General features: G+C 41.7%; 1 protein-coding gene across 4 annotated transcripts; it reads left to right on the top strand.

The window, feature by feature from the left end:
* On the top strand, positions 1 to 20,456 carry LOC143489571 (ras-related protein Rab-37). Of its 4 annotated transcripts, XM_076988681.1 has the most exons (10): positions 13 to 331; positions 5,481 to 5,591; positions 8,499 to 8,609; positions 15,245 to 15,286; positions 16,035 to 16,101; positions 16,238 to 16,290; positions 16,467 to 16,532; positions 18,269 to 18,325; positions 18,498 to 18,574; positions 18,975 to 20,456. In XM_076988681.1, exons 1-10 carry the CDS (start codon positions 179 to 181, stop codon positions 19,081 to 19,083), a joined length of 846 nt encoding a protein of 281 aa, XP_076844796.1. In that variant the 5' UTR covers positions 13 to 178; the 3' UTR covers positions 19,084 to 20,456. The 4 variants fall into 4 exon arrangements, with proteins under 4 accessions (XP_076844797.1, XP_076844796.1, XP_076844800.1 ...); XM_076988682.1 differs by lacking the exon at positions 8,499 to 8,609 and having other exon boundaries at positions 1 to 331; XM_076988685.1 differs by lacking the exons at positions 13 to 331; positions 5,481 to 5,591 and adding an exon at positions 6,618 to 6,769.
* The last annotated feature ends 805 nt before the right edge of the window (positions 20,457 to 21,261 follow it).

Here is a 21,261-nt window from a genome sequence, read left to right as displayed (position 1 = left end):
CTGCCACTCGCATCGCTTGGAAGTGAAAAAGATGAGAAACGGGACTAACGGGGCGGAGTAACATCGCTAAAGAGCACAAACGTGCGACAGCGAGCGGAGGAGGAACTAAGTTGCCACGGCGACTATCAAAGCCCGGTTAGTCACTAAAAGAAGCATTTCACATGAACGTGCAGTCGCGATGGAGTTCACCGCGGAATTTGAGACTGTGGACCATGGTGGGACACCTAACCCTGACAGTGCTTATGGGTCATCGGTTATGGGCACGGACACAGAGTACAATCAGACCCACTCCACAACCCCTGTGACTTACGACGAAGAACTCACACACAAGGTGAGTAACTGTAACATCAGTAACTGTTAAGCTTGTACAACTTGACTAGTAACGCAACCTACATGTACATTAATGTTCATAACTAAGTTAATTCAGTGTAACGTAAGTCTACACTAAGTGTTTAGCTGCTGTTAAACAAGATTGAGAATGAACTCTCAATTTCACAAACATAAACTAAGTTTCACATTAGTATGCAAATGAGAATGCTCTTATGCATCTCACCAGTAAGGGATAAATGAGGTAGTTTTAATTGACTGCATGAAGGGATAATCATAATAATCATGCCTTCCTCAATTTGTCATTTTCCACTCTCAAAGTCCTGACTGGACACTGCCCTCATGGTAGTTAGCTGGCAGGTTCAGGAACAGGAAGTGACCAATCACCAAAAAGCGTCTTTCGGTGGGGGGGTAAATAAGTGTTTACCCTCAGGAGTAAGGGGCCAGTAATGATTAGTGCTGGTGAGTGAGTGCATTCTAACAGTTTTGTGTTGTGTTTTTGGGTGAGAACAGTGACTCACATACTTTACTTTCCATCTGATGCAACTTGGCAGTAGCTCAATGACAGGTGGGATTTTATTTTATTATGTATGTGTTTGATTGTATTACAAACAAATACATTCAAATAACCTAATTAAGGATTCACAAATTGAACCCTCTTGTCTACATAGGAAATCTAATAATTGTGGTGAAAAAATGTGACTTTGCATCATTAAGTACAAGCTTCCTGACAGTCAGAGAGCAGGTCTCATAGAGCATAATGAGTTAACAACTGGCACTGCTCTCAAGATGAGATAACGTTTGAATGTGTAAAGGACAGAGAGAGCTACATTTACTGCAAACAGAGCCTTCATTTATTGCTGAGCAGAAAGCAGCAGCTCAGAGTCGGCCAAGCCATGCTGGTACTCATCACCACTGTTGCATGACACTGTGAGCCTGTGTAAGGAAACAGAAATCGCTTGCTCTTTCAAACCACACACACAACTCTTTTGCCATGGGAACAGCTGTAAAACAGGCCTGTAAAAAGGGGTGGGAATCGCATCTCACATTAATATTATAGCACAATAATACTGTTGATCGATTCTTTTGAGATTTAACGAAATATAAAGAACTGAAATGTGACACCCTAACAGTCAACACTCCAAATCTGTAGCATGCTAATAACCACAACCCCAAATGTTTGGGAACTCCTTGGTGCATTCTAAAAAGCCAAATTTATATTTATGAATATCATATACAAATAATATTAGGTACTATATCAATATATTTTAAGTTTGTGATTCCAGTTTTCAGATACACACTTAAAATGTACTTTATTTGAAAACAAACATTTTATATTCATATATGTTGTTTTTATTTTTCAATTTGAAATAAATACATAAAAGACAAACAAAATCATGACTGTAGAGCTTTGACAGGGTAAGTCTCTGGTTTCCTCTTAAACAAGTACTTTACTTCACGTTCCCATCTTTAGAAAAACTGGTCCTTTTCTATCAAGTGCTCTAAAATACTTGGACGACTGTAGATTGATGCATGGACACCCAAATGGAAATTAAAACACCAAAACTTGTTAGCGAGTCCAGTTTTTTCTTCTGCTGGTTTCATTCTGAATGCTAAATATGTACTTGAATAGCCTCTTTAATATATGTAACATTCACATCAGAGATAACTTTTGTTCAACAAGCTATAAAACGTGACATTAACTCGACATATCAGTTGCCTGCAGGTAAGTAAACAGAAAACAACTATGATGACAAAATGCATTCTGATCATAACAGTTTTAATTGTAAGTAAAACTGACCTACGCCAGAACCCTTGATATCTGGTATGTAATATCCACCAAATTAGCATGCAAGCATGCCAGAATTCTAGTGCCCAAATTGTATAACTGGTCAGTTGAGAAAGAAGTATATCTAGAATATGATAGTATCAGTATGTCAGGAAATGTAAAAATTGTTTACTTGTACTTGCTAGATCACACAGTAACTGTATATCTATTTATAGTCAGGACCCAACATCAGTTCCTGGATGTCAAATGACTGCTAAATCCCAGTAAGAGTGTCATTTCTATTGAAAACACCCTGACCCCATGAAATCTTGACCACTCCTTCTAAGAATGCACAAAACCTGGGTGTAGTTTGGGACAAGCAGTCATTATTCCTAACATGTTGCAGTCCTGATGTAGTCCTGCAGGTTTGTCCTGTACCGTATGAGGAGGACTCACCCTGATTTTGCTCTAGACAGACCACCCAGGTGCCACAATCTTCAGGCATGTGTCCCCCTGCTCTTAGGTCTGGGCAGCTGAGCCAGACTGTAGCAACACCACTTATCTTCAGCCTTCAGAAGATCTCCACCATCACTCCACAGCCACCTGCCCTCCACAGGAGCCTTAACGCCGACACCTGCATTAGCTTTAAAACCCTGACACTAGCCTGCAAAGCTGAACCAAACAAGTCCTCTACTACCTTATTGAATCTTCTATTAAATGAAGGTGGCTGTCTCAGCTTTACCCGTCACCACTCTAGAAACGAGGAAGAGGAGCATCAACACCTCATCCATGATAACACTCATGACCCATAATGTGAAGTTATGAATGAACTATCTGTCTAACTGTCTAACTAACTTACAGTCTTGTACTATCCTCTGAGAATAACAGGTGAACCGGTCTCTTCAAAGCGCATTTAAGTTAACACCATTGAAAGCACTTAAGCACCACCATGACAGTTAGTGCATTCATTTGTTCATTGTTTCAGAGTACACAGTAAAATACGTCTGCAAATCACTGTTGCTAATTATATCTCCAGTAATTGACTCTCCATGTCATGGTGATGTAAAGGTATAAGACCTTGGTTAATGCACACGGATACACTGGGTTGTAGAGATACACATGACTAACTGTTCAACTGTTCTTCTGTCATTTATGTTGTAATGACTGTTTCTCCATGGCCACATGTATGGGTAAGGTTGGTGTAGGGGCTCATACTAAAAACAGATGAACAAACACCTCATCTGTGAAATGTTTGTTCAGAGAAGTCTGAGATGTTTGTTTTGTTTTCTCTGTGGACCCCCTACACCAGCCTGTCCATCATGCTGCTGAAACAACACTGGATGGCTTCACTCACATGTACATCTAAAAGATGACATACATGTTCCTTCTGTGTATGGTTGGCCTTGCCTAACATTTCATGTCTTATAAAAAGTATTTTTTTAAAGGTCAAATAATAGAGCACAGACTCATCTGGTTGGCTTTTATTACACTGAACATAGATTGGTCTGCGTCTGCTAGAGAACAACCAAAATGTCATTTCAAGCCAAACCTATTATTGTGCTCTGATCCAGTCTTTGTAATTCATTTAGCAGTCCAGTGACGCTCCCATTACACCATGAGAGATATCACATCCCCGTGAGCTTAAGGTTGAGGTCACAGCAAATGGTCTAAGAAAACAATCACCAAGCCACCTTTTACTAAATACTTCTGTTTAGTTTCCGGGTGACGTCTGCAAACAGTGCTGTGTGATGACTCATTAGGTCTGTAGGGATTATGCAGGAGACAGACGTTCATTAGCTACAATGGAACGTCTCCCAAATGTGGAATTTCCATAGGAGGGAGTAACACGGGACAATGGTCCCCATCAGCTGCTCAATGTGAACCCGCTTGTTATGTTTATGTGACGGAGTACTAAAATTAAGAAATCTCTGTGCTGGAGGTCTGACGTGCTGCTATGGTAACCAGCCAGTCCTCCCCCTCCCCCACCAGTCAGTGCTTTGCTCTTGCGTTCCCCGCCCACTGCTAAGTGAAAGATGAGGGTTGTGAATGGTATCAAAGTTCAGTCTGATACAGCAAACTAATGGAGTGTGGATGCCAGTGGTATTCGTGGTGGGCTCCTGTGACCACGCAGATCTTGGCACTTACTGTTGTGTGATGCGCACAGTGGAGACACCTCGGAGGGGCTCAGAAGACACTGATGTTTTCATGTTCAGCCACTGAGAGCCTCTTCCCAACCTTGAAGACACGTTGACAGCACCACCCCCGTCTCTGTCCCTGCTTCCAACGGCCCACCTTGCCACTTTAAACATCCGTGAACCGCACCCGTGGCAAAACGACACCAGTTCAAACAGAACCCGAGGAGTCGCCAAAAATAACATAATCTCTCCGCCGAAGAAATGCAACTCCTACTCTGTGGGGATTAGAGGAGATGTCAGATCTGAGAGCTGAAAGCGTGTGTTGCTTGTAAGGGCGGAAAAGGCATTGTGGAGATGACAGATAAGGCTGCACGGAGCTGAGCCCACTGGCCGGAGGTGACGAACGTCAGCGGGAGAGCACGCCTGCCGAACAGCGGCTGCTTGCAGGCGGAATAACCATGGCAACAGGAACCAGATCACACCCACGTAGAGCTTGTGCTTTCTGCTGAGCTTAGAACGTGACCCGGTGGGATAGGGAGCGATATTTATCTGAGGTGCCAGTGCTGTGGGAGACAGAAAGAGGAAGAGCGAGACAGACATAGAGAGAGAGAGGGGGAGAGAGAGAGAGAGAGACAGACAGAGACAAAGAGATACACAGAGAGAAAGATTGAAGGAGCATTTTGTTTAACAAGTGTGAGCTACAGTACGTGACAGCAAACTCAGAATTTACGCCCAGTCAGTGTGTGACGCTTCAGTGAGAGTGTTGTGGAAACCAGACCTCATCGCTCTCCTACTTCAAGTGACAAGCTGATGATTCTGACCTTAACAAATCTGTTGGTGACATCTTAAGATCTCGCTCTTTTCTCCCAAGACAACAGAACCTTAGGCTCACTAAAACCCCAGATACTCGCAAGCACCTACTATTCACCCAGAATCACTAACACATGTAACTGGACAGTCAGTAGGCCAAAGAGATGGACACTCATGATATGAGTTAGATCACACGTGAAGGCATAAGACACAGCCAGCTTCATATCAGCACACAGCGTAACAATACATATTTCAGAATATATCCAGTAAACAAGCAAGTCTAATAAAAAGCAGGACATCTTTTGTCCCAGATAAATAGAATAAATTCCCAGGACAGTCAAAAACAAAGACCCTTATGTCAAAATCAAAACTGGTTTCGTCCCTGCTAACGTCTTGGTCAACATGCTGTTATTCATCTGGGTGATTTCTGTTTGGCACAGACCATACTGGTTGGAGACAGTGGAGTTGGGAAGACCTCGCTACTGGTGCAGTTCGACCAGGGCAAATTCATCCCCGGTTCCTTCTCTGCCACCGTTGGCATTGGCTTCACGGTGAGTATTCGTCCTGACACTACAGCACTGTGGCCCTCAAAGTCAAGCACCACTACGTGTAATGACTTCGCACTATGGGGCAAGAGTGCTATCAGAGATAAGATCTAAACTCCCATTAGCTCATAGTACTGGATTTTGGGTTTTTTAAGGGGGAATTTAGGAATGTCAGTGGCTATGGAAAGCCAAACTGCTCCCACCTGATCTGAGTTCTGTTGTGTGTAATCACTGTAAAGAAAACTGCAATCAAATACAGAATGGTGATGTGTACAGTGATTGCTTTCTGTTAGCACTGGCATGAAAACCTCCTGAGGATTTGCCAGAGTGTAATAATACTGAGAAAACAGCACCATTCAGTGATGGCCTTCTGGGGGCGCTTCTGCCAATCGCTGCCTATTTAAATTCATAACATGGACTGGGGGCTCAGTATTGAGGTAAAGGCTGGGTGTCTGATTATGATAGCAGGATAAATGACAAGGTTACTACGGAATAGTTATAATTGTAGAAGCATCTCCGGGCTCAGCTGGATAAGAGCTTGTTTTGGATGAAGGGACTTTGGGCAACGCCCACATTTTAAAGGTGGACGACAAGGCAGGAGTGTCGAATTGGCTTTTGTAATCACACCTTGTCTGTTTGTTTAATACGATTTTAAATTTCCAGAATTAATTGTATAAACCAGCTGTTTAGAAACAACAATCTGTGGTAAACAGTAGGCGATACAGATGACTTTCGTTCAATAAGCATAAGTCATAAGCACCCCCCCCCCCCCCCTCTCATGGTGAGAAGATCTACTGTGTGAAAAGATGAAAACTCAGCGAGAACTGTGACAACATACCTTCTCAGTTCGTATATATGGGAAGAAAGAAGGACTTAGCGAAATAAAATGGGATTTTCTTGAAAGGAACCGAGATGATTTATGAAATCAACAGCAGAATTGCCGAACTGAGGCGGGTCTAAAGGACCAGTGGTGTTAAGATCTCCTTAAATAGCAGAGCGTTCATTCTAATAATCGAGCTACCAATTAAAGATGAACCTTGTGTTACGATGCTGTTGGGAAACCCAGTTCTGGTGGATGTCCTTGTACGAATACACGTTTCAGAAGCAAAATCATTCCAACAACGTGCGACCGAGCCAGACGAACCCCGTGGAGACTTTAATGAGACTCGTGTTGGCGTGGACGGGTTCGTACACACACACTTCAAATCAAGTTCTTGGACAGAGGGGGGAGACAAACTCTTAGGAAACGATATGGACACCTTCTGAACCGTGGCAGCAGTTTGACAAACTTAATTTAAGTAACTTTTTATGATGCTGTCGGTAAATATGAGTTAATGTTTCACGGACCGGTTCTGGTCTCCATCTGCACACCTGAATCTCATTATATCATTGTACACAATGCAACAAGCTCAACGTTGCAAATCTTCATTTGAAAGCGGCTTTTAACGAATTACAAATTAATTCGAAAAATAAACTGAACGGACGGTACAACCCGTAGTGTCAAACACCCGAAATCTTTCCGGTTCCGACGTTTTCTTCGGTTCGCATCGCGTTTTCCGGTTCGTTTTGACGTGTTTTTCCATTTGACGGGCTCCTCCTTCTTCTCCATCATGCCACCTGTCGCGTGTGACTCGAGCCTGTTGCCGTCCGGTTCGGTTCCGTGAGGAGAGCGCATTTCTGCCCCGATGACGGTTAGAGGTAAAGAGAGATGATAACAGCGACGTTTACTGCTTCAGCGCCGGAGTGATGGGGCGGAACCGAGCCCGGCTGGATCGGAGTGTCTGGGCGGTTACGGTCGCTCGCAGGAGCGTCTAATCTCTCCATCTGAAGGGACGGACGTCTCTGGAAGTTGGACCCGACACACGTGCTTTTGTTCTGATCACTGATCACTTGAGCTGGGCTCTTGGCTCGTTTAGCAGCAGTATGTAATTGTTGATGGGCACATTGCGCCTGGCAGCTGGATTCACTCACTGTTGGGGAACTGATCAGATCCACAGATCTACGTCCTTGTAGTTATTTGTGTCCACAATGTCCATTAAAAAAGCGTCACTGACGGAAAATGAGGTCAAAAATGGAACGTCGAGAAATGTACTGGAAAGATGTGCTTCAGTTAATGAGTATTTTGACATTTCTTTCAAGGTATGTATGTAGCTTATTCTTATTCTTGTGCCTCTTTTTAAATAAGTATTTTCCGTATTTGTATAACGTGGTAGCCAGACGTCCTTTGCAAGGAACATCGAACACTTTTTAGAATTAGATATAATACACTAATAATCATTCTCAGATTTCAGACTTGTATAAATTGTATAGGGTTTTTCCGCCAGTGTTGCTCGAGGTTAAAGTTCACCATCTATTGAAACAACGCGCTTTTCTGTAGTTTATGCTTCAGCAGGTGTTATTTGATCTCAAACACAACTTTTTCTTTGACGGTCAGAAATATTTACTGAGGGCGGGATGCCTTGAGGTTTCCTCTGAATCACCCAGCTCAGTTTGTAGTTACAGCTGCAGACACGCCAAGTCTCTTTTCTGATAAACTGCAGAATTATTTTCTAGTACGTGGACTTTTTGTGGACTTTTATAGATTTTCTATTGAGTTCAAATCCCTCTAAAAACGACCCTGTTGGATCGCAACGGTCAGAATTTACATGTTCCAAATAGCTGAGCCTAAACACACAACAGAAATAATATGCAAATCTGCTATATATTGAAAATTCGCGATGTGAAATGCAAATTTTGCCATTCGAAATTCCGGTGGATGAATCACTCAGTCTCTCGTGGCCTCCTACAGACAACGTGCGTGATGTGCGTGAGACTTGGTGTATAGTTGTCCACAATGTAAGTGGACGTGTAATTCACTTTCAGGAGTTAAATGAATGTAGCCCTAACAGTTTTCTCTGACCCTAACACGTGTAGGTGATGCTCCTGGGAGACTCGGCTGTAGGGAAGACGTGCATCCTCGTGCGCTTTAAAGACGGTGCCTTTCTTGGAGGCAACTTCATAGCCACCGTGGGAATAGACTTTAGGGTGAGCAAGAAGCAAACACATCCAGTGTTTGACCTGCGTGCTGACCACCGTGTTGTTGCGCACACACATATTATTGGGCAAGTGACTGTACTGGAGCGCTATGACTACTGTACTCTTGCAGGGGTCTCTGGTTGCCCACGTTATGCTTGTTGCATTTAATTTGGACCGCGGGTCTCTGCATGTCACAGGTGTGGGATCAGCCAGTACAGAGAGCACAAAATGTCCACCAACGGGCCAGTGTGTCTCTTAAAGCTCCATGAGGGCGGTAATGTAAAAGGTTTGCCTGAACCCAACTCACACCTCCGCCCAAATCATCATCAGTGTGCCACAGGGCACAGATACATCTCAACTGCTCCAAGGATCTGCTCTGCGGGGTGCAGTTCTACAACATGTGATTTTAGACACAAACATCTAGACTGCATGTTTGGACAGTGAAGCATATGGCATCTATTTATCAAATATTGGCCTGTAAGATTGATCTAGCAACATTTAAATGAGGAGTCGTGCTCTGTGCATCAGCCGCGGTTCTCTTGTAGATATCATCATCGCAACCATATTTACATATATTGTCACAACAGCCATATGCGGCATTCAGTACTCATGTATACACTACATGCGTACATGTGTGACACACACAATGCTGACAGGACACAAAGACTAACAAATAATAAGAGAGGTGGGGGGAAGCTTGAATGGATAAATGGAAATCTGTGGTTTGTAAGTGGGGAGTGGAGGTGGTGGGGGGGGCAGCATAAATACTCCAATCACACACAAACCATTGAACATGACATTTACATAACATTTCAAGAAGACAATACAGTATATACAACAGAGCCCATAGCTGTGACTTGAGACAGAAATGAAGACAGATAAATAGGATCAGGATCTACATAATATGTAGAGAGACAGATGCGCACACACACACAGAGAGAGAGAGAGAATTATATTTAAAAGTGACTGTGCACGACTGGGTTGGTGAGTCAGATCAATCAAAGTGTTTTTCTGTTGAAGCCATTAAGGTTGTGATTGAGCAGCAAGCCCAGTAGAACTCAAGCTGGTTAAAGTACCCTCTTGGGGGAAGGTGGGGCTTCATGTCATATCTCCCAACAAATGAAAAGCATACAGTAACATTCGATCACTTTTTGGATAACTATTTGATGCATCGGTAGTTAATCAGTTTTTTACTAACTGAAACATGAAGATCTAGTCTTTTGTTCACATCCCACGACTGTAATTTGTTCATGTAATTCATTTGAAAACAAAACATTCGATTTCGGAGTTCTTCATTAATAATAGTTTTACACCATGTAGCGTTTGTTCCATGGAAAATTACATTTTGTCTTGGTAAACATTTATCTACTGTCTACCTGCAGCCAGACTTTATATGCTGAATTATCCATTATAATCGTTAGCATGTCCTGTTGTATATCTGCTGTTATGCTGAAACCAAACCCTATTATTTAAAATTTGCCATTGTTTGATCATATTGTTGGCTTGGGAGTAGAAATGCAAGTGTATGTCAATAGAGGGTGGTTTCCATTACGAAGTTCAACAGGTTGGACTGGACACACATAGCCCAACGTTTAGATCCGGGACATATCGGCAAACACGGAGTTTAACAGAAGAAGTGAGAGGTTTGAGTCCATCCTGATCCTATTACTAGGTTCTAATTAACGGTCCCCAACGTCGTACCAAGTTGTCCTGGTTTATCTTCCTGTTTGTGGAATGTGGAGGCAGCTGGGCTGTTTTTTTTTGTGTGTTTCTTTTTTTTTTCTTGGTAATTGCTGAATGGCCAAGCTGCAGTGGTTCACTGGGACATGGCAGCTCTATTCCGGGAGCACGTCCTTGTAGCAGTTACTCAGCATGTGGGTGTGTGGGAGCCCAGAGAACAGGTCCGTCACATTCACCGTTGCTGCTGCTGGAGAAAAAATGGAAACCAATTACAACTAATTGATGAGCTGGAACAGGTCTTGAGTGGAGAGGTTCACTTTTTAGAATGTGTTCTGATTAACAGTGCAGCGAGCAGAATTTCCCTTTAATGGCTGGTGAAATGTTAAGAAGAATTGAGTTGTGTGTGAGCTGGACAGACAGCAGCGATGGATGTTCCTCATCCCAGTATCCTGATAAGATATTTGGATAGTTGCCAGGCAGTAATATGCAAAACAGCTGTAAACATCATCATCATCACAAAACCCAACTTATTGGGCCTTTAAAGTTAGGGTTAGGCCTTGAGAACAGCTTTATGGTTTCTGCAATAACTAAAATAAGGTTAGAATTGTTGTCCTTTTGGTTTGAGGAGCGAGACTGAACTCTGCTTTAAAGAAGCAGATAAGACCCTGGCCCTGCCTGGCCCTGCCTGGCCCTGCCGGGGACAGTTGCCAAAGAAACCTCCTCCTACTCATTTGTCTTCCGCTTCTTCCTCTTCTGTGGTTTAATGGTAGGTTGCAAACAACCACCAGCCATTTCGACAAATTGCATCATGGTTTCGATCTGTAGTGAGGGGTAACGAGTGGTGGCCTGAAGCTTGTGTACACAGCCAGCTCACCAGTGAAGCCACTGACCATCGCTGCAGTTAACGAACACGTTGGGAAGGAACGTGTGTGAGAGATGTGACACACTCCATATAGTGTAACTGCAAACCTTCATCTTCTGGGGTGTTTTTGGATGCTTGAAGCAGGACTAAATGTTTTGAGTCATGTCAGATGTGATGGTTTCATTATGGACCTGAACGTTGTAGCTATACCCAAGTAGATGAAGTTTCCTCAGAACGGCTTCTACCATACAGGCACCTGCAATGTAGCCACAGTCCAACCCAGCCTCCATTCACTGCAGTCATTTCTGCTATAAGAAATGATTTGGTACATCTATTTCCATCAATAACTATGTAAATATATCTTTATCGTTGTAATGTAGATCGTCATCAATATATGCTTCAATAAGTGCATCAACTCATCATTAAATTGTTTCCACGAAATCTTAAATAAGGCATTGAAAGATTTATAATGTTTATTTAATAGAAGTGATGTGTATATATATATATTGATTGATTTGGTAGCAGTTTTATTGTATTGTATTATATTGTATTGAATTTGCTATTCTTCACCCATGCACATCAACATTCTGAACTTTTCTCATCTCACAACCCCATTACATGTACGTACATACATGTTTTCATTCAAAACCAATTTTAATTGTGCTATGTGATGTCTTTAACCAGGTGTCCAAGGAAATGCTATTTGCTACGTTTCCATTGAGGAGGAATTCAGTTTGACTGATGCTGTTTTCGATGGTCATGCTGTGTGATTGGTCATTTAGAGCAGGGGTGACGGGGTCCATGCTCCTTCCAGGATACACGTGTCCACTCCTCAGCCCCCCTGACCTGAACTACAGCAGATGTCAGACTCACATTCACACAGGTCCACCTGTACTTCAGTCTGGTTGTAAACATTTACATTGTAAATACCACTGGGGAGATGGTTCACCTTAAATATAATCAAAGGAAAACAGGTTGGGCAAAATGAACAATCTAACACTTTAGAACACTTGCTTTGGATTTTGGGACAGTTCTGTTTATCGTTGGCAGCTTGTGATTTCAAATTGGACTCTGGGTGTATGAATGACTACCAGACCTCAGCTGGTTTTGACATTAGGCAGTGGTTAATCATTTGTGAGTGAAGCTGGATCTCAGCGAGTGTCTTGGTTATGTATGCTGTCCAATTTATAATAAAAATCCAAGGTGACCTTTCAGTTTTGTTTGATAGTGAGGATTTCCAGGGTAGGCGTGACAGCCCTGCTGTGCAAGAAAAGCAGTACAATGGGTAAAGTGCGAGTTAGCAAGTGCACCGAGCAGCAAGAGAACGCGAAGCACATCGAGCGTGATTGGACGGTTCAAGTCTACAGCTATTATTCCCACGACGCTGTAACACCAGAAACATCATGGAACCAGATATTTCTCAGTTCTGTTTTGAACTCCATTTATGCAGGTTCTATCTGTTTATCTGTCACCATGCCATAAATCTGTGCTGGCTGTGCTCTGACTTCTCATTACTGCTTGGGTTCTGGGCATGAGACCATTGTTAGCTGGATATTTTTGGCTTGTAGGCCATGCTGACACTTTTCAGCAGCACCACTGTGCCTGATGCATTCACATGAGCACAGCACCCACTGACATATTAGTGTCACTGCTGTGTACCCACCCAAATAACGTCCTGACAGTGGGCCAGCGGTCATTTACTGAGCAGTTGTGAATCACGGAAAGGGTGGCTGACGAGTCATGTGACATATGGGCTACTTGGTAACTCTGCACCAATCAGATGCACCAGTAAGACATTACATTTACATATTCGGTAGAATGCTCTTAACCGGAGCAATTTACACATTTGTACGTGTTACTTAGGTCGGAAAACATACTGGTAGGAGTCACGCCCAGGGACACGGGCTATAGGGGTTTGACCCCCCCAGTCCCCCACAGGAGAAGCAGCACTGTAACTCAGTGCACTATACCAACTAGGCACAAGTATAGAAATGGGTGTTGCAATCATTTTAGCGAGTTGTACATCCTGCTAGCAAGCTGTCTCATTGTGGTCTGAGATGCAGTGCGATTTAGAACTTCCTTTTATAAATTTGTGCACTTTGTTATTTCATAGATGTCGTTACCATCTGAGCAGAAGGTGCACTGAGCAAATAGATTTTACCGCATGACATTAGAGCCAGTTTATGAGAGTGAAGTCACAGATGTCTTCCAGTGAATTGTGAAGGTGTTTGTCAAAGATCATTACATTTCTACCTATGAGAACAAGTTGTGATTTCAACAACATTTTGACCAAACGAACACATGGCACATCTAGAATACAAACCTCACTCTGGATTTATCACACATGCCACTGAGGTCAACGTTCTTGCAGTGTTACCGTGTCTCAGTGGAGATGCGCTATCTAGTTCTACTGGAGATGTTCTATCTAGTTCTACTGGAGATGTTCTATCTAGTTCTACTGGAGATGTTCTATCTAGTTCTACTGGAGATGTGCTATCTAGTTCTACTGGAGATGTTCTATCTAGTTCTACTGGAGATGCGCTATCTAGTTGTACTGGAGATGCGCTATCTAGTTGTACTGGAGATGTGCTATCTAGTTCTACTGGAGATGTTCTATCTAGTTCTACTGGAGATGTGCTATCTAGTTCTACTGGAGATGTGCTATCTAGTTCTACTGGAGATGTGCTATCTAGTTCTACTGGAGATGTGCTATCTAGTTCTACTGGAGATGTGCTATCTAGTTCTACTGGAGATGTGCTATCTAGTTGTACTGGAGATGTGCTATCTAGTTGTACTGGAGATGTTCTATCTAGTTCTACTGGAGATGCGCTATCTAGTTCTACTGGAGATGCGCTATCTAGTTCTACTGGAGATGCGCTATCTAGTTCTACTGGAGATGCGCTATCTAGTTCTACTGGAGATGCGCTATCTAGTTCTACTGGAGATGCGCTATCTAGTTCTACTGGAGATGCGCTATCTAGTTGTACTGGAGATGTTCTATCTAGTTCTACTGGAGATGTGCTATCTAGTTCTACTGGAGATGTTCTATCTAGTTCTACTGGAGATGTTCTATCTAGTTCTACTGGAGATGCGCTATCTAGTTCTACTGGAGATGTTCTATCTAGTTCTACTGGAGATGTTCTATCTAGTTCTACTGGAGATGTGCTATCTAGTTCTACTGGAGATGTGCTATCTAGTTCTACTGGAGATGTGCTATCTAGTTCTACTGGAGATGCGCTATCTAGTTCTACTGGAGATGCGCTATCTAGTTCTACTGGAGATGCGCTATCTAGTTCTACTGGAGATGCGCTATCTAGTTCTACTGGAGATGCGCTATCTAGTTCTACTGGAGATGCGCTATCTAGTTCTACTGGAGATGCGCTATCTAGTTCTACTGGAGATGCGCTATCTAGTTCTACTGGAGATGCGCTATCTAGTTCTACTGGAGATGCGCTATCTAGTTCTACTGTGCAACAGGGCAAATCAAGGAAGTTGGTTAATACTTCGATGGAGTGAGTGAGTGTGTTATAATTTGTATCACCTTACCGAATCTGCATGTTGACAAGACGCTCATGTTTTTTACGTTGATCATCACCACTAACAGTTCATCACCGGTAGGCGCTGTAACAACTCACGGCTGTTGGAGTGTTTTTGTCAAGTTCACTGGGCCTTTTGGCAGTAATGTGTGAAATGATTTATTAAGCGTCATGTTTTCAGGGCAGATGGTGTAATTTTGAAACATTTTGTTCACAAAAACACGCCACATGCTAACCAGACATGTCTCCAGGAGATGAAGAGGGAGCTGCTTTGGTATTTCTGACGGCCATTTTCTTCTCCCCTGTGTTAACGAAGTCTTATCAGACAGAAGCGCTTCATAGGGTTCTGGCTTTGGCAGGAATAAATTGGTGAGAGACTTATTTGAGCGTGAGAGACTCATTTAAGTATGCGTGTATGCATGCCTTCCATACATAACAAACTGTTACAAGTTTTGTATCCTTGCAAATGGAAAATTGCAAACACGAATCTCATATTGTGCAAGAACAAAGAAGCATTGAGTTTTTTTTATGAATGTTTCATGCATCTCCTTTTTCTGGTTTCTCAGAACAAGGTGGTGACGGTGGATGACATGAAGGTCAAACTTCAGGTTGGTGATGACCGTTTCTCCATTACTTGCACTGTACTACACGTACATATAACCATTAACTATAATGACCGTTTTCTTGCAACTCTATATGCAGGACAACGAGAAAAACCTGTTCACTGTTATATGGTTGTTTTTTTAGGGTTCACACAGTGTGGGAAACCTTTTGTAATTTTGTTTTTCTTTTCCATTTGAAAGAAGTGAAATGCCCACGCAGTTATCCGACAGCTCCACAAACATTCAAATGTATCCAGATTTGCTGGTTATTTCATTTGTGGGGAGCCATGATTTAGCAACTGTGGCTAATTCTGGATTCTGGAATTTGCATTCTGGAGTCTACATGCTCATTGTTAAAACACAGCTGTACAGTCTGCTCCTCTGTCTACCTTCAGGTTATTAGTGTGAATTGGCTGTTGCATAACATTGGCTATCTTTGGCATAGTTTGAAGGGTGCTTTCGCACTTTCAGTCAACCTCTTCTCTCTCCCTGAGCAGAGAAGGGCTTCATCCAGTCAATGCACAGCAAAATCAACATGCCAAATACATCTTGGTTTCTATTTACATGAGATGCTATTCTGCCCATTCATATTCCAAATGATGTTGATCTGAATAATTACATGACATAAGAATTACATTTGGACTTATACTGTATTTAAATCATTTCCTGGATCAGATGTTGTTGTTGTTGTTGTCAAGGGGATCCTTTAGAGTGTTTGTTTGATGTTTTTTCATTCACGTTGTGTCTGTTGTAGATTTGGGACACAGCAGGACAGGAGAGATTCCGCAGTGTCACGCACGCGTACTACCGAGATGCACAGGGTAAACACACCACGGCTCTGTGTTTGTTTCATGGGGAGGACAGGTGTGATGGGGGGGGTGATGGACTTTTATAATGGTGAAATGAATGGTGGTGTTTGAGGTATTAATGGTGAACTTTGTGTTCTTGCACCTTTAGCTCTCCTACTACTGTATGACATCACAAGGAAGTCGTCCTTCGACAACATCAGGGTAAGGCAGGCGCACCTTTCTCATGTTTCTGCCTATGTGGCGTTCGAATGAAAAGCAATGTTCTTTTCCCAACGCCACTCGGCTGAACTGCAAGCGTTTGTTTTCAAACGGCGACTCTCGTTTGTCTCCTCATGTCATCGTGTTGTTTTTTCTTTTCTTCATCTGTCACCACGCAGGCTTGGTTGACTGAAATTCATGAGTATGCACAGAAGGATGTGGTCATCATGTTGCTTGGCAACAAGGTGAGTGGGACTTCCTGGGAGGAGCAAAGACATACAGATAAGCAGTCTCCTGAAAGTAAAACTCGCAAACAATTATAAGTGGACACCAAACATGTGTCAAATGTGTAATTATGACTCAGAAATGCTACTTTGAGAGGGATGTAATGTCAGTCGCCATAAAAGAGCCATCAGAAGCAACTCTTTGGGGCACTGAACTGAATCTACATCCTTTTAGTGAAACGTTAAGCTCCTTAATTACCATTTATTTCCATATGGTCCTTTTATTTGTACAGGCCATGAAATAAGCACCGCTAAAAGAACAGACTTCATTTTTTTCAGATGGCTAATTTGTCTGGACTGTGCAGTATGGACTCATGCATGTCTAAAATGCCATTACAGAGGCCTTTCCCATCTATTTTCCTTCTAAATCAGAGGGTCTAAGGGATTTGCAGCGTTGCAGCTGGTTGGTGGTGATAATGGGAGCTGTCAGCATGTTTTCTTAATGACCTTCTGGTGTTCACATAAATACAGCGTTTTATTTTCCTGACTATATTATTTAAGAAAGAATGGTTCATAAAACAAATCACATTTAGATGCAGTCAAACCAAACTGTTGACTGTTTTATCTTTAATTAAATGTATTAATGTAAAAACAATGTCATGGATTGATTCATGCAGGATTTTTTAAATTGCTTCATTTTAATTCTAATTATATTTGTACATATGGTACATTGTTGCACTGCTTTTTAAATAATGGCAATAATGAGGATTTTGCCTCATTTATGGCAGCAGTGCCCCCTAATGGGGAAATGTGTGTAGAAAAGTACAAAGATGTGTGTGTCCATATGGTGGTTGAGGTTGTTGAAGAGCCTGTGGATAAATGTAAAGAGCTACTGGTGGTAGTGTCTGGAATGATGTGTAGCTTTGATAGTGTCCTGTACATCAGCAATGCCACTAAGGTGTCATCTACCCTACTAGTGTGGAATGCTGATGGCATTGTTCAACAACTCAGTGTTTTCTACACACAGAATCACCAAATAATGTATTATTTCTGTTGTTATTGTCATTCTCTCTAAATCTAGTATGGTGTTTCTCCATTTGGTGATTCACAACAGCACACTGTTGACTGAATATTGTAAAAAATAAAATAAAATCAATAATGAATAAAAAAAGTTACTGCTGCACAATATGATTGCAATATGCAAATTAGCCTTCTAGGAAATCACAGCATTTTAAAAATGTGTGCCAAAAGTATCTTGACCATTAAAAGACACAACAGATAAGTGATGTGTGGGTGTTGATGAATCACAGCATGATACAAACAAACAAATGATTTCTGTAAGACTGACAGATGTAGTTTCTAAATGTGTGTTGTAAAAGTCTGATGATGAATATGAAATGTGTATAGGGCCATTGCATGTGTCAATATATCACATGACCTATTACAAAAACACAAGATGAAAGACCATCACATTATTGTGTTTTTGTCCATATTGTGCAGCCCCAATGCCAATTTATTAATAATGTTATTTATATTAGTAACTACATTTGACCTGCATTTGGTATTAAAAATGGGTGTCATAACCAATGGGCCTTCACCAGTTCCAATGTATTTCATTATATTCAGTTTTGTTTAATACACATGAACTGAAATGCAACATATTAGGTCATGGGTCATAGGGTTGGTGACCACTGACCAATCAATGCAGTGGATGTGCAGTAACACCTGAATAACAATCAATACTTATGTTCACGCAGTCCGACATGGCGGCCGAGCGAGTCATCAAACAGGAGGAAGGACAGAAGCTGGCTAAGGTAGGCTGTCCTGAACGTCGTACACCAACACCATGGACAACACGTTATACATAAATACTTTGGAGTCATGTTTGAATATGAGCAATTAGAAACCGCTTTCAGACACCGTTCACAGATTGATGCTGTTTGCTGTTTTGCTATGTACAACCGTGCTACCCTGTGATGTTTGAAGGAGTACGGAGTTCCGTTCATGGAGACGAGTGCAAAAACCGGCGTGAACGTGGAACTCGCTTTCCATGCTATAGCGCGGTAGGACACCATGTTTACAGAGCACTACATTTGCGTTTGTTATTGCTGTCATTCCTTTTTAAAATTGTATTGAAATTTCAGGCTATATTTTTATTTTCAAACACTTGACGTTTTAACTGACACCGAAAATTTGATAAATTCTGATGTTTGATTTGTCTGATATATTTTAAATTTTGTCTGTTTGTTTATGTAAAGCAGTTATTGTAAGTTCCTCTTATTCTGCAGCATTTAGATGTCAATTTCCCCATTTACATTGTTTTACATGATTAATTTCAACACTTGAGTAAAAGAAATGCTGAAATGTTATCTGAGCATGTGCACAGTCAAACCGGTCTTTCATTGTTTCAGTGGTGATTTCACATTCATTGCGCTCTCCTGCGTGCATGTCTGTCCATCGCAGGGAGCTGAAACACAGAGCGGCCGAGCTGCCCCACGAGCCCAAGTTCCAGATCCACGATTACATCGAGTCCCAGAAGGAGAAGTCCAGTTGCTGCGGAGGACACATGTGACCGCTCTGATATCCACGCAGCCCGGCAGAAAGGAAGTTTGGGTGGCACAGATGAAAGAGTGATGCAGCAACCCTGCGACTGAAACGATGCCCAGAGATATTAGGAAATAAACGTAGATGTGTGCAGGCATTTTGAAACCCCTGTTTGTTGCTTGTATCCGACATTAAATACATCTCCACTTTTCTTTTTGGTGCGTACTTTTTAGATTGTTGTAACTTTATTTGGGTCTTTGGTTTGTTTGTTTGGTTTAGGGCCTGGAGTGAGCAGAATCTCTTGTTAAATATGCTGTTCGTTATTAGTTTTGTGAGAAGTCATGATTCATAATCATCTGTGTTATCATCAAGGTATTGGTACTGCTGTACAACATGCTGTTTTTGATTTTCAACAACTAATATAGAAAAGCCATGATTGACTGATTTTGTACATAGGAGCCTGTGTTCTGAGTGACATGCCAATGAAATTAAATTGTGTTTGGTGATATTGTGTGGGCTCAAGGTTGAATTGTGTCACTGTAAAAGCTTAAGAAGTTAAACCGTGAACATTTGTACCATTTTACTGTGCTTTCAAATATTACTGTATTCATTGACATGGCATGTAAAATGACTTTTCAGGAAACATTTCATAGACACCAAATGTGTGTATTCTAATAACTCATTTGCTCTTAATTGTAACTTGGTTCAAATGTGTGTCTCTGTTTTATATATCAGATCTGTCTAGAACAATCTGAATATTATCAGCTTTTGTTAATGAATTGCCTTTTGGAGAAATCTTTTTAGATTCCTTCCACTGGTCTAAGTCTGTTGGTACTTGTTCACTTTTGATGTCACACTGATAACTTTCTGTTTCAGAGATCACAAAGTGCCCAGACAAAGTGCTTTGTAACTGTATACTGTATAAATATCTATTTTGTAATGTAGAGGATTATCGTTTAAATGTGACTTCTTGTATTGTTATATACAGTTTTATGACCGCTGAACTTTATTGTCCAAGTAGTATTACCCTCCGAGGAGCATTATGCTATAGAAGATCTTGCTATGCTAAGTGTTTCATGTGATTACACCATACCTGAGCCTCTCCTGCTGGCACAGGACAGTCAATACAACTTCCACAAAAAAGAGCCGGAAGCTAATGTAACTTGCTATGATCGTCACAATTTACACAAAACTAGTAATAAAACAGCCTACCTACATAACATTAGTTTTCTACTGTTGACTAGTAAATGTGGAGTGAAACAGGGTGCTGTAATGAAAGCATGGATGGTTTATTTGGGGGATAAGCGTTCATGGTCCCCTGACTGTTACACAAGCAGCACGTTGCTCATATACGGAAGCGAATGGAATTCTGAATAAAGAATATAATGGTTTTTAATTTTATCACCACAATTTTATCATCATCATTTTCAGAGGTGGACATTCCAGGTTCAGAAAGTAAAAGTCTTCACCAAGATTTTGCTCAGGCTCAGAATTTTACCTGGCTTGCTCTAATTAGAAAATCCAGTAAGCTTGAGTAAAATCCTGGGAAGGAGTTTTACTTTCTGAACCTGGAATGTCCACCTCTGATTCATTTTAACACCAAGAAGGGTGGTAGTGTGTAATTTAAGGATCAGTAGGGGGCAGTCATGGCCTGGCGGTTAGGGAACTGGTCTTGTGACTGGAGGGTCGTGGGTTCGATTCCCAGACAGGCCATGACTGAGGTGCCCTTGAGCAAGGCACCTAACCCCAACTGGGCGCCGGGCTAGGGCTGCCCACCGCTCTGGGCATGTGTGATCCACAGCCCCCTAGTAATTACTAGTGTGTGTGTTCTGACTGCACAGATGGGTTAAAAGCGGAGAACAAATTTCGATTGGGGTGTAAAAATCACAATTGACAAAAATATGGCACATTTCACATTTTCACATTTCAGTAGGTTAGCAAGGATAACTGCTTACAGTCATAAAAAGGCTCATGTAGATTATTTAGATTCAAAAGATCTAAAATTTGGATCTAAATGAGGCATATATAAAGAATGTCAAATTTTATTTATTTTCTTGGTTTTAACACTTGCCTTTGAGTAGCCATAAACATAGATACTTAATAAATGTTTTTTAAAAAAGCAAGATTTTGCAGATATTTTTTTCTTGTATATGAACTGTCAGACAAACTGCGATCATAGGTCTTATCTAGGCTATACAAACATTTT

This window comes from Brachyhypopomus gauderio, unplaced genomic scaffold (assembly GCF_052324685.1).
Source record: "Brachyhypopomus gauderio isolate BG-103 unplaced genomic scaffold, BGAUD_0.2 sc63, whole genome shotgun sequence".
In the NCBI taxonomy this organism is placed as follows: Eukaryota; Metazoa; Chordata; class Actinopteri; order Gymnotiformes; family Hypopomidae; genus Brachyhypopomus; species Brachyhypopomus gauderio.
This window is presented reverse-complemented; position numbering and strand designations above follow the sequence as displayed.

Coding starts and splice junctions, on each gene's coding strand:
- LOC143489571 (XM_076988681.1), top strand. CDS start 179: ATGGAGTTCACCGCGGAATTTGAGACTGTGGACCATGGTGGGACACCT. Junction 15,287..16,034: donor ACATGAAGGTCAAACTTCAG/GTTGGTGATGAC, acceptor TGTCTGTTGTAG/ATTTGGGACACAGCAGGACA. Junction 16,291..16,466: donor CGTCCTTCGACAACATCAGG/GTAAGGCAGGCG, acceptor GTCACCACGCAG/GCTTGGTTGACTGAAATTCA.